General features: G+C 40.1%; 1 protein-coding gene across 1 annotated transcript in view; it reads right to left on the bottom strand.

The window, feature by feature from the left end:
- Positions 1-271: 271 nt before the first annotated feature.
- LOC132111214 (orexin receptor type 2-like) overlaps positions 272-12501 on the bottom strand; it is a 64673-nt gene continuing 52443 nt past the window's right edge. The window contains exons 6-7 of the mRNA XM_059518370.1: positions 2061-2182; positions 272-1032 (exon numbers count right to left, since the gene is read on the bottom strand). Of these exons, the coding sequence (XP_059374353.1) occupies positions 863-1032; positions 2061-2182 (292 nt within the window). The 3' untranslated portion in view covers positions 272-862. The remainder of the gene's footprint in view (positions 1033-2060; positions 2183-12501) is intronic.

Genomic DNA, 12501 nt, shown 5'->3' with positions numbered 1-12501 from the left:
GAGTACCTGACCAAGAAATTAGAGCGGACTGTTCTTGAAAAGATGACTAAAAGAATACTTATAGAGAAAAAAATAAACATTGTTTAAACATTGAACAAAAAAAAAAATATGTATATACTATATCAATTTTCACAAGTACTTGAAGCAGTTTAAGCATGCATTGTGTAAAGTGTCACCTGTTCTATGAAGTGTGTTATTTCTGCACTGCTAGGGGATGAATTCCAAAAATACTGTTTGATTTCAAACAGGCTTCCTGAACGAATCTGCCACTGGCCATTCAAACAAATAGTAACATCCAAAATTCACATGACTGATGAGCCAGTATCACTGTGTTCAGCTGGTTAAAGGATGCTCAAAAATAAAGAGCAGTGGTGCTGCAGTCTTTACACATTTTAGATAACTCGCAAATTACTTCGTTGTCTCTACATGAGATTTGATAGGAGAGTATTTTAACACTGGAAAAATGACACATCACCATTATGCATCCCTTCTATCATCATTGGCTTTTAATCTTGAGATGAGGAATGTAGTGTGTTTCAGACACATGCCATTATTTGTATGCACATCATCTCTTGGGATTGTGGGTACATCACCTGTTGCGGTGAGCAGAAAAATAACCCCTTGGCTCAGAGGGTTAAAAAATTTGATTCACTGGAAGGTTCATGTGTTCCCACAATAGATACACTGTCATTTTCAAAAAGGGTGGGGTAATTCTCAGGGGATAATAGGTCTATTCAATCCTTCCATCCGTGCTTCTCGCAGGTCAAAACATAGGGCACATCTGTGTTCTTCAAGTCGGTGGTCATGACTGGTGAAGTGGCACTCAGTAGGATTAACCCAGCAAACCCTTCTCATGATGGAGCTACACAGCATGGTCAGAAATCCTGGAGATGTTGTCAAAATGGTTTACTTGGGTAGACAGTGATTTGCGGCTATCTGTACTGGTTCTCACTCTGACTCTTTCCTTGCGTGTCTCATCTCTACCGCAGCAATGACAGATGAATGCTGCTTTGAACTCCTCTCGAAATTTACCTGTAAGGAAAAATATTCAGGATTTGATTTATAGCATCAAATTAACCATAAGCATTTTAGTAATCCATTAAAATCCACATTATTCACAGATAAGTGAGCACATGCCGTGGATTACACTGGCTCATCCATCATTCCCAGATGAACATCAGTAAAAACACCTACACTTCAGTGTAAATTACTGTTAATAATTTAACATTGTTTTATTTACATTCACAACTGTGATCACTGACAGGTTTACATGGCCTTTGGGCATGCTTATATAAGCCAGAACAAATAACAGACAGATAACAAGCAGTCTTTATACTTCAACACAAACATAATTTTTCAGAAAGAGTAACCTGTAAATGTTCATCACCCATTTTAATTTGACAGTTTTTATAAACTATCAGAAGACAAATTACAAAATTGTACATCTAAGGGTGCAACAGCCTGTCACTGGCGCAGTACGACAAAAAGTTCTGATTGTCGTACTGAAAAAAAAATTCTGATAATAATAATTAAAATAACTCTTTCAAATTCAAAATAAATTTTGCTCCCCTGTTTGACTGGTGGGATTAAATGTATTAATTCATTTTCAGTGGGCTCTAACTGACATCTAAAGCGTCCTTGACCAGGTAATGATGTACTCAGTATTATCAAACCTGTACCATGGTGCACAAAGAGAATATTGCAATGCTAATGAGGAAATAATAAGCATGCTCGTTTTGAATGAAAAGGTGCAGGATGTTTCTGGAGGGCAAACGACATTTCAAAGCTTTGAAGTTTTCTCTGCGTTTAAAGGCAGTGTAGGGAATGAAAGGTGCAATGCTTTAGTGTGGCCAGCAGATGGAGGAAATGACATGTCGTGCAGCTGTTCTCAACTGTGGTCATCTATATGTCCATTTTATATGATACAGCCAAATCAATTCACACAGCTCGCTTCTAAAATGATGGTGATTTCAGTCTGGTGTGTAATAAAGAAAGACACTTTGCTGTGGGTCTCCAAAACCAGAAACTTCTGATGTAGTGGAAAGGTGTCAAATACTCACCACTGAGGAAATTGTAGATAATTGGATTGGCGGCACTGTTGGCGTATATAAGCCAGTGTGAGAATGTGAACCAGGCATAGACAGTCTCTCTGTTGTCTGTGTTCTTAAAAGCACCAAATACTCTGCAGACAAGTGGACAAAAACATAAAATGCAACCATCAAAAGCAGCTTCTAAACATTTTGAATAAATAGAGCATTTATTATAGAGCTGGTGCTTTCAAATACACTTGGACCCTCGTCTGAAAAAAAAAAAAAAACACTTAAAAGGAGCAGATTTTTATAGACATTTAAACCAATGAAGGGAAAATACTTGCCCATGCTAATATGTTAATTTTTTTATTTATTTTATTTGTCAAAAACATTACTATATTAGAATTGATTATAGATATAGATTATTGGTTTGAACAGAATTCAGAGCACGAAGGGCCACATAATTAACAAATATTATTTGAACAGTCTGTTCACATACTTTGTAATGTATACCTAAGTGCAGAATAGTGAATCTCACAAATAAATGCCTAGAACTAATTTCACCCCAAATTCAAATGAAACTGAAAAAAAAAATTGTGTAAAGAAATTGAAGATAATATTAGCACCATTTTACTTTATTTTATTTTGCCCACAGCAGTGTGACTGGGTGACTGTGAAGCAGCATAGCCGTGGGTCAAAAGTCAAAGTCAAAGTCACCTTTATTTATATAGCGCTTTAAACAAAATACATTGCATCAAAGCAACTGAACAACATTAATTAGAAAAACAGTTTCAATAATGCAAAATGATAGTTAAAGGCAGTTCATCATTGGATTCAGTTATGTCATCTCTGTTCAGTTAAATAGTGTCTGTGCATTTATTTGCAATCAAGTCAACGATATCGCTGTAGATGAAGTGTCCCCAACTAAGCAAGCCAGAGGCGACAGCGGCAAGGAACCGAAACTCCATCTGTGACAGAATGGAGAAAAAAACCTTGGGAGAAACCAGGCTCAGTTGGGGGGCCAGTTCTCTTCTGACCAGACGAAACCAGTAGTTCAATTCCAGGCTGCAGCAAAGTCAGATTGTGCAGAAGAATCATCTTTTTCCTGTGGTCTTGTCCTGGTGCTCCTCTGAGACAAGGTCTTTACAGGGGATCTGTATCTGGGGCTCTAGTTGTCCTGGTCTCCGCTGTCTTTCAGGGATGTAGAGGTCCTTTCTAGGTGCTGATCCACCATCTGGTCTGGATACGTACTGGATCCGGGTGACTGCAGTGACCCTCTGATCTGGACACAGACTGGATCTGGTGGCCACGGTGACCTCGGAACAAGAGAGAAACAGACAAATATTAGCGTAGATGCCATTCTTCTAATGATGTAGCAAGTACATAGGGTGTTATGGGAAGTGTTTCCGGTTCCGGTTTACCTAATTAATGCAGCCTAAAAATCCTTTAACAGATTTGGATATTAAAAGCATATTAGTATGTTATGTGTATGCCAGGTTAAAGAGATGGGTTTTTAATCTAGATTTAAACTGCAAGAGTGTGTCTGTCTCCCGAATAATGTTAGGTAGGTTATTCCAGAGTTTAGGCGCCAAATAGGAAAAGGATCTGCCGCCCGCAGTTGATTTTGATATTCTAGGTATTATCAAATTGCCTGAGTTTTGAGAACGTAGCGGACGTAGAGGATTATAATGTAAAAGGAGCTCATTCAAATACTGAGGTGCTAAACCATTCAGGGCTTTATAAGTAATAAGCAATATTTTAAAATCTATAAGATGTTTGATAGGGAGCCAGTGCAGTGTTGACAGGACCGGGCTAATATGGTCATACTTCCTGGTTCTAGTAAGAACTCTTGCTGCTGCATTTTGGACTAGCTGTAGTTTGTTTACTAAGCTTGCAGAACAACCACCCAATAAAGCATTACAATAATCTAACCTTGAGGTCATAAATGCATGGATTAACATTTCTGCATTTGACATTGAGAGCATAGGCCGTAATTTAGATATATTTTTGAGATGGAAAAATGCAGTTTTACAAATGCTAGAAACGTGGCTTTCTAAGGAAAGATTGCGATCAAATAGCACACCTAGGTTCCTAACTGATGACGAAGAATTGGCAGAGCAACCATCAAGTCTTAGACAGTGTTCTAGGTTATTACAAGTGGAGTTTTTAGGTCCTATAATTAACACCTCTGTTTTTTTCAGAATTTAGCAGTAAGAAATTACTCAGATAAGAGCAGATCATTTGTAATTCTAAGGAGAGCAGTCTCAGTACTATGATACGGTCTAAATCCTGACTGGAAATCCTCACATATACCATTTTTCTCTAAGAAGGAATATAATTGTGAGGATACCACCTTTTCTAGTATCTTGGACAGAAAAGGGAGATTCGAGATTGGTCTATAATTAACTAGTTCTTTGGGGTCAAGTTGTGGTTTTTTGATGAGAGGCTTAATAACAGCCAGTTTGAAGGTTTTGGGGACATATCCTAATGACAATGAGGAATTAATAATAGTCAGAAGAGGATCTATGACTTCTGGAAGCACCTCTTTTAGGAGCTTAGATGGTATAGGGTCTAACATACATGTTGTTGGTTTAGATGATTTAACAAATTTATACAATTCTTCCTCTCCTATGGTAGAGAATGAGTGGAACTGTTCCTCAGGGGGTCTATAGTGCACTGTCTGATGTGATACTGTAGCTGACGGCTGAATGGTTGCAATTTTATCTCTAATAGTATCGATTTTAGAAGTAAAGTAGTTCATAAAGTCATTACTGCTGTGGTGTTGGGAAATGTCAACACTTGTTGAGGCTTTATTATTCGTTAATTTAGCCACTGTATTGAATAAATACCTGGGGTTATATTTGTTTTCTTCTAAAAGAGAAGAAAAGTAATCGGATCTAGCAGTTTTTAATGCTTTTCTGTAGGATATGTTACTTTCTTGCCAAGCAATACAAAATACCTCTAGTTTTGTTTTCCTCCAGCTGTGCTCCATTTTTCGGGCTGCTCTCTTTAGGGTGAGAGTATGCTCATTATACCATGGTGTCAAACTGTTTTCCTTAACCTTCCTTAAGCGTAAAGGAGCAACTTTATTTAAAGTGCTAGAAAAGAGAGAGTCCATAGTTTCTGTTACATCATCAAGTTGTTCTGAGGTTTTGGATATGCTAAGGAATTTGGTTACATCAGGAAGATAACTTAAAAAGCAGTCTTTTGTGGTAAAAGTGATGGTTCTTCCATATTTGTAACAAGAAGTAGAATTTACAATTTTGGCTATATGAAGTTTGCACAGAACTAAATAATGATCTGAGATATCATCACTTGGCTGAATAATTTCAACACCATCAACATCAATTCCATGTGACAGTATTAAATCTAGAGTATGATTTCGACAATGAGTAGGTCCTGAAACGTGTTGTCTAACACCAATAGAGTTCAGAATGTCTATAAATGCTGATTCCAATGCATCTTTTTCATTATCAACATGGATATTAAAATCACCAACTATTAAAACTTTATCTGCAGCCAGAACTAACTCGGATGTAAAATCACCAAACTCTTTAATAAAGTCTGTATGGTGCCCTGGTGGCCTGTATACAGTAGCCAGTACAAACATAACAGGGGATTTATCATTAACATTTGTAATTCAGTAAGATTGTTATTGATGTCGGCACTAATGATGAGACTTCACCAGTCCAAAATCACTAAAAATAACAATCAAGAGGTGTGTGAACTGTGTGTCAGGCATTGTAATATTCTCTGGTCCCTTCCCTGCTTAACGTGGTGACAAGATACATAGCAGACTGTCATCACTAAATGGATGTCTAAATGGTGCCCGCAGAATAACATGGGTTTCATGGACAAATGGCTCAGCTTTTGGGGCAGACCTGACCTGTTGAAAAGAGGTGGTCTTCATCCCTTCTGGGGTGGTTCCGTTCTTCTCTTTAGAAATATGGCACATAGTCTTAGAGTTTGCACTTGACTAACTGGGGCCCAGGTCAGGAAGACAGACTGGCTAAACCGACCATCTACTAGCCGCCTCACATCACAGAAGTCAACACAGAGACACTTTCACCTAAATATCATACTATATAGACTGTTCTGCAGTGGTGGGAAGTAACAAATTACAACTACTCACCTTACTGTAATTAAGTAGTTCCCTTTCAGTCGGTCACTCTCGACGCCATGTCGGTGACTGACAAAAAAAATGGGATATAGCTTCGATAGACCAATCTACTTCAAGTGTAAACTAAACAAGCCAATGCACATTGGCATGCAATTATAGCATCCAGCTGCCGCTGATCACAGCGTGAGTATAAGAAGGCAGCAGGTGCAATGCATACCAGCTTTTCGCTTCTAAGCCGAGCGTTAGTATCGCTCTGCTCAACTGTGTCTGCTGTGAACTACGAGTTCAGCACGCTCTCGGAAGCTTTGTGTGTTGGCGAGACGGCGCTTCAGCGGCGCTCATTCCTGTTTCGAGTGGATTGCACACTTCAGGCTGCACTAAGTGAAAGTCAAAGTCACCTTTATTTATATAGCGCTTTAAACAAAATACATTGCGTCAAAGCAACTGAACAACATTCATTAGGAAAACAGTGTCAATAATGCAAAAATGATAGTTAAAGGCAGTTCATCATTGAATTCAGTGATGTCATCTCTGTTCAGTTAAATAGTGTCTGTGCATTTATTTGCAATCAAGTCAACGATATCGCTGTAGATGAAGTAACCCCAACTAAGCAAGCAAGAGGCGACAGCGGCAAGGAACCCAAACTCCATCGGTGACAGAATGGAGGAAAAAACCTTGGGAGAAACCAGGCTCAGTCGGGGGGCCAGTTCTCCTCTGACCAGACGAAACCAGTAGTTCAATTCCAGGTTGCAGCAAAGTCAGATTGCGCAGAAGAATCATCTGTTTCCTGTGGTCTTGTCCTGGTGCTCCTCTGAGACAAGGTCTTTACAGGGGATCTGTATCTGGGGCTCTAGTTGTCCTGGTCTCCGCTGTCTTTCAGGGATGTAGAGGTCCTTTCTAGGTGCTGATCCAGCATCTGGTCTGGATACGTACTGGATCCGGGTGACTGCAGTGACCCTCTGATCTGGACACAGACTGGATCTGGTGGCCACGGTGACCTCGGAACAAGAGAGAAACAGACAAATATTAGCGTAGATGCCATTCTTCTAATGATGTAGCAAGTACATAGGGTGTTATGGGAAGTGTTTCCGGTTCCGGTTTACCTAATTAATGCAGCCTTAAAATCCTTTAACGGATTTGGATATTAAAAGCATATTAGTATGTTATGTGTATGCCAGGTTAAAGAGATGGGTCTTTAATCTAGATTTAAACTGCAAGAGTGTGTCTGCCTCCCGAACAATGTTAGGTAGGTTATTCCAGAGTTTAGGCGCCAAATAGGAAAAGGATCTGCCGCCCGCAGTTGATTTTGATATTCTAGGTATTATCAAATTGCCTGAGTTTTGAGAACGTAGCGGACGCAGAGGATTGTAATGTAAAAGGAGCTCATTCAAATACTGAGGTGCTAAACCATTCAGGGCTTTATAAGTAATAAGCAATATTTTAAAATCTATACGATGCTTGATAGGGAGCCAGTGCAGTGTTGACAGGACCGGGCTAATATGGTCATACTTCTTGGTTCTGGTAAGAACTCTTGCTGCTGCATTTTGAACTAGCTGTAGTTTGTTTACTAAGCGTGTAAGCCAATAAAGCATTACAATAATCTAACCTTGAGGTCATAAATGCATGGATTAACATTTCTGCATTTGACATTGAGAGCATAGGCCGTAATTTAGATATATTTTTGAGATGGAAAAATGCAGTTTTACAAATGCTAGAAACGTGGCTTTCTAAGGAAAGATTGCGATCAAATAGCACACCTAGGTTCCTAACTGATGACGAAGAATTGACAGAGCAACCATTAAGTCTTAGACAGTGTTCTAGGTTATTACAAGTGGAGTTTTTAGGTCCTATAATTAACACCTCTGTTTTTTCGGAATTTAGCAGTAAGAAATTACTCGTCATCCAGTTTTTTATATCGACTATGCAATCCATTAGTTTTCAAATTGGTGTGTTTCACCGGGCTGCGAAGAAATATAGAGCTGAGTATCATCAGCATAACAGTGAAAGCTAACACCATGTTTCCTGATGATGTCTCCCAAGGGTAACATATAAAGCGTGAAGAGTAGCGGCCCTAGTACTGAGCCTTGAGGTACTCCATACTGCACTTGTGATCGATAGGATACATCTTCATTCACTGCTACGAACTGATGGCGGTCATATAAGTACGATTTAAACCATGCTAATGCACTTCCACTGATGCCAACAAAGTGTTCAAGTCTATGCAAAAGAATGTTGTGGTCAATTGTGTCAAACGCAGCACTAAGATCCAATAAAACTAATAGAGAGATACACCCACGATCAAATGATAAGAGCAGATCATTTGTAACTCTTAAGGAGAGCAGTCTCAGTACTATGATACGGTCTAAATCCTGACTGGAAATCCTCACATACACCATTTTTCTCTAAGAAGGAATATAATTGTGTGGATACCACCTTTTCTAGTATCTTGGACAGAAAAGGGAGATTCGAGATTGGTCTATAATTAACTAGTTCTTTGGGGTCAAGTTGCGGTTTTTCGATGAGAGGCTTAATAACTGCCAGTTTGAAGGTTTTGGGGACATATCCTAATGACAATGAGGAATTAATAATAGTCAGAAGAGGATCTATGACTTCTGGAAGCACCTCTTTTAGAAGCTTAGATGGTATAGGGTCTAACATACATGTTGTTGGTTTAGATGATTTAACAAAGTTTATACAATTCTTCCTCTCCTATGGTAGAGAATGAGTGGAACTGTTCCTCAGGGGGTCTATAGTGCACTGTCTGATGTGATACTGTAAATGACGGCTGAATGGTTGCAATTTTATCTCTAATAGTATCGATTTTAGAAGTAAAGTAGTTCATAAAGTACCCCTGTCATGTTGCAAGCGGGCAATTCCCCTGTGCGCCTCAGGACTAAAATAGCAGATCTTGCGTTTCTCCGGGCAGGGGTGCCCCTAGAGCAGATCTCCAGGCATGCTGTGGTTTACATGGATGCCTCCACCACCGGCTGGGGGGCCATGTATGACGGGCATGCAGTCTCAGGGGTTTGGACGGGCCAGCAGTTGCAGTGGCACATCAGTTGCCTAGAGTTGTTAGCAGTGCACCTTGCCTTGAACCGTCTCAAAGGTCTCTTACGAGGCAAGCATGTGCTGAAACGGTGCTGTGCTGGAACGGACAACACGGCGACTGTTGCGTACATCAACTGACAAGGTGGTCTGCGCTCCCGTTGCATGTCACAACTGGCCCGGAAAACTCTGCTCCTGCTTGCACTGGCCTCTATCAAAAGGGTAGGGGACCTGCATGCATTTTTGGTTGAAAATTCCTGCCTAGAGTTTGGGTTGGCTGACTCCCAGGTAATCCTGAGGCCTCGGCCTGGCTACGTGCCCAAGGTTCCCACGACACCCTTCAAAGACCAAGTGGTGAACCTGCAAGTGCTGCCCCTGGCGGAAGGCTACACTGGTCTGATGGTGAATAATTATCAGATGAAACCAACCTCTGAGCGCTCCTCCTTCCAGCAGCAATTCACAGCCAGTGGGGCTGCCAAGAGAACAGGCTGGACCCTCTCATGTGGTAACACTTGTATTTTTTGATGCTCCCCCCCAATGATTGGATGCCGATCACTGCATCTGTAGGTGAGCCAGACCTTTCGTGAGAGGATTATCCGGCAGCACTGCAACCCTCTGGGCAACCAGCTGTGCTGTATTCGGACACGGAAATAATGGCTTTCCCAGGGTGCCGAGAGCATCTGGCTCGAGCGGAGACCTTCACCATGTCCCTAACCCTCAAGGCTGGATGATTGGCTTCTCTGTGTGGCTCACGCTGGTTCTCAGGACCCCACTCTGGTGCCTTTCTGAAAGGGAACGTCTCGTTTACGTATGGTAACCCTCGTTCCCTGAAGAAGGGAATGGAGACACCACGTCCCGTCGCCATGGTTGCTATATCGCCACTGAGCTGCGGGGTTTTCGGCTCAGCTCCTCAGCGAAAACCTGGTATGCATTGCACCTGCTGCCTTCTTATACTCACGCTGTGATCAGCAGCAGCTGAATGCAATAATTGCATGCCAATGTGCATTGGCTCGTTTAGTTTACACTCAAAGTAGATTGGTCTATCGAAGCAATATCCCATTTTCCGTTGGTCACCGACGTGGCATCTCCATTCCCTCCTTCAGGGAACGAGGGTTACCATACGTAACCGAGACGTTTTTTCGGGTACTTGTACTTTTTTGAGTATATTTTTAAAGCTGTACTTTTACTTGTACTTAAAGTACAAATTAACCAAAATAATCTACTTCGTTACTTTTAAATCACAGTTCGTTACTGAGTACGCCCTCAATTTGAATTGATGTTCACATTTTTGAAGGCACTTTAGCAGCCAATAAAAACATCTGATCGTAAACGGACCAATCAAAGCGCTGATATCTGAACCGGGAAAAGAGCCGCTGCAACAGGTGAAGAATTGATCAGACAGAGATGGAGCTCAGCGTCTTTTATGGACTCAGAGCTTGGAGAAACAAACTACATGGTAGTGATATCATAAATATCTATATTTTGATACCGATACTGAAATATCTGACACGGTTCCATTACTAATTTTCCACAGTGTCTGAATATACACAGATACAATCTGCTTCTCTCTCTCCTCTCCGAGTGATCGTCCGTCTCCTGTCAATTACAGTCTGAATATCTGCAGGGGATTGCAGGTATTCCGCATTATTATAATAATTCCCGCACAAATGTGGCGAGCGCTTTATTGTAATATGAGAACACTGTCATGTAATCGCAGAAAATGTCTAAGGTTACGTACGTAACCCTGGTTCCTCGAAGGAACGAGTCGCTGCGTCGAGAACAAATGGGGAACGCGTGACGTCTCTGAATAATGTGTATAATCAGTCCAATTGTAACCCAGTTCATTAACTCGGGTCACTAATATTAATGATTATTATTCTTTTATTTATATCACTATAAAATTAATAGTAAGAAAAGAAGGACATGAAGTAAAATTTATTTATTTCATTACAAATAATCCAAAACATAGAAATTGAACTAAATCCTTATTGGTGAGGTGAAAGGTTAGCTCCGTCATGGTTGGAAAGTTTCCAAAAAAGATCGCGTACAAGCAGAGATAAGAGAGAGTGAGAGAGATTGCGAATGACACAAGAGACACGAGAGATACCGAACGACACGACAGTGATAGTAGATTAAATGATTTGAGAATAGCTGTTTAATAATCCAGCTATAGATCATTCAAAAGTGAGAAGTAGATTTATGTTTAAGCTTTGAGAAGTTCGTTGTGAACTTGAATGCGACGAGAAGATAACACTAACGTGATAGGATCAATCTTGCGATCTTTTTCCTTGAAACTATTTTTCTTTTTTTTCTTTTGTTCTCTGATTTATATTTCTTCTTGGTGAGTACAAATTTCTTCATAAGAAATGTATTTTGGAAATGTGGATACTGTTTTTGTAATCTCAATGTGTAAAATACATTTGAAAAATGATGAGTGATGTAAAAAATTAGTTTGAAAATGCTTTAAGTGTTTCTGATATAATATGTGAGGACATATAGTTATGTTTAAATGTTTGAAAGACATACTTTTTGTTGAGATTATATTTTTCTCTATTGTAAAGTGTGTGCCATGCGGTGCTAGCTTTGCTAGCTCTGCATATAGAATCTAGTGTGTTGATTAAGCACATGGTGACTGGCATGTATTTGTTTCTTGTATCCAAATAATTGAAACAGACATTTTAGTAATTTGAAACTGTTTATTTGAATGAGTTTAACTGATGATTGTTTTGGCTTTGTTTTTGCAAGTTTTTTTGTGTTTCTTGTTTTATTTCTCTCTTTTGTGAGCTTCTGAATTGCTGCTGTGATCTTGAATTCTGTCCTGGCTGTGGAACCTTATCCCTGGTTTGGACTGGCGAACCATCCCATATTCTCGTACCTGGAAACCGTGCAAAAGAGTTGTGAGAGTTGCAAGAAAGAGTTTTCTGATTGGTAGGACAGACTGCACACATTACGTTTAAGTTACACATTACGTTAAGCAAATTATCACGACCGGGATACAAAGATTCACGGAGAGAGAACCAATTGCGAGTACGTCTTTATTTAGGGATAATCCAAAGAGAATAAACAGTCCAGGCAGGGGTCGATATCCAACAAATCCAAAACCTAAACAAAACATGAACACAAGGCAAGGGCACGACTAGATGACGGACATGAATTAACAAGGACTCCGTGACACATACTAAGACAGACCGGGTTAAATACACAGGGAGAGACAAACGCTAATGGGAAATAGACAGCGTGTAATGATTGATAACCCGTGACAGCTGGTGCAATGATTTAGGCAGGGACGTGAGGAATGTGGCTAAT

This window comes from Carassius carassius, chromosome 30, assembly GCF_963082965.1.
Source record: "Carassius carassius chromosome 30, fCarCar2.1, whole genome shotgun sequence".
NCBI classification, from domain to species: Eukaryota; Metazoa; Chordata; class Actinopteri; order Cypriniformes; family Cyprinidae; genus Carassius; species Carassius carassius.
This window is presented reverse-complemented; position numbering and strand designations above follow the sequence as displayed.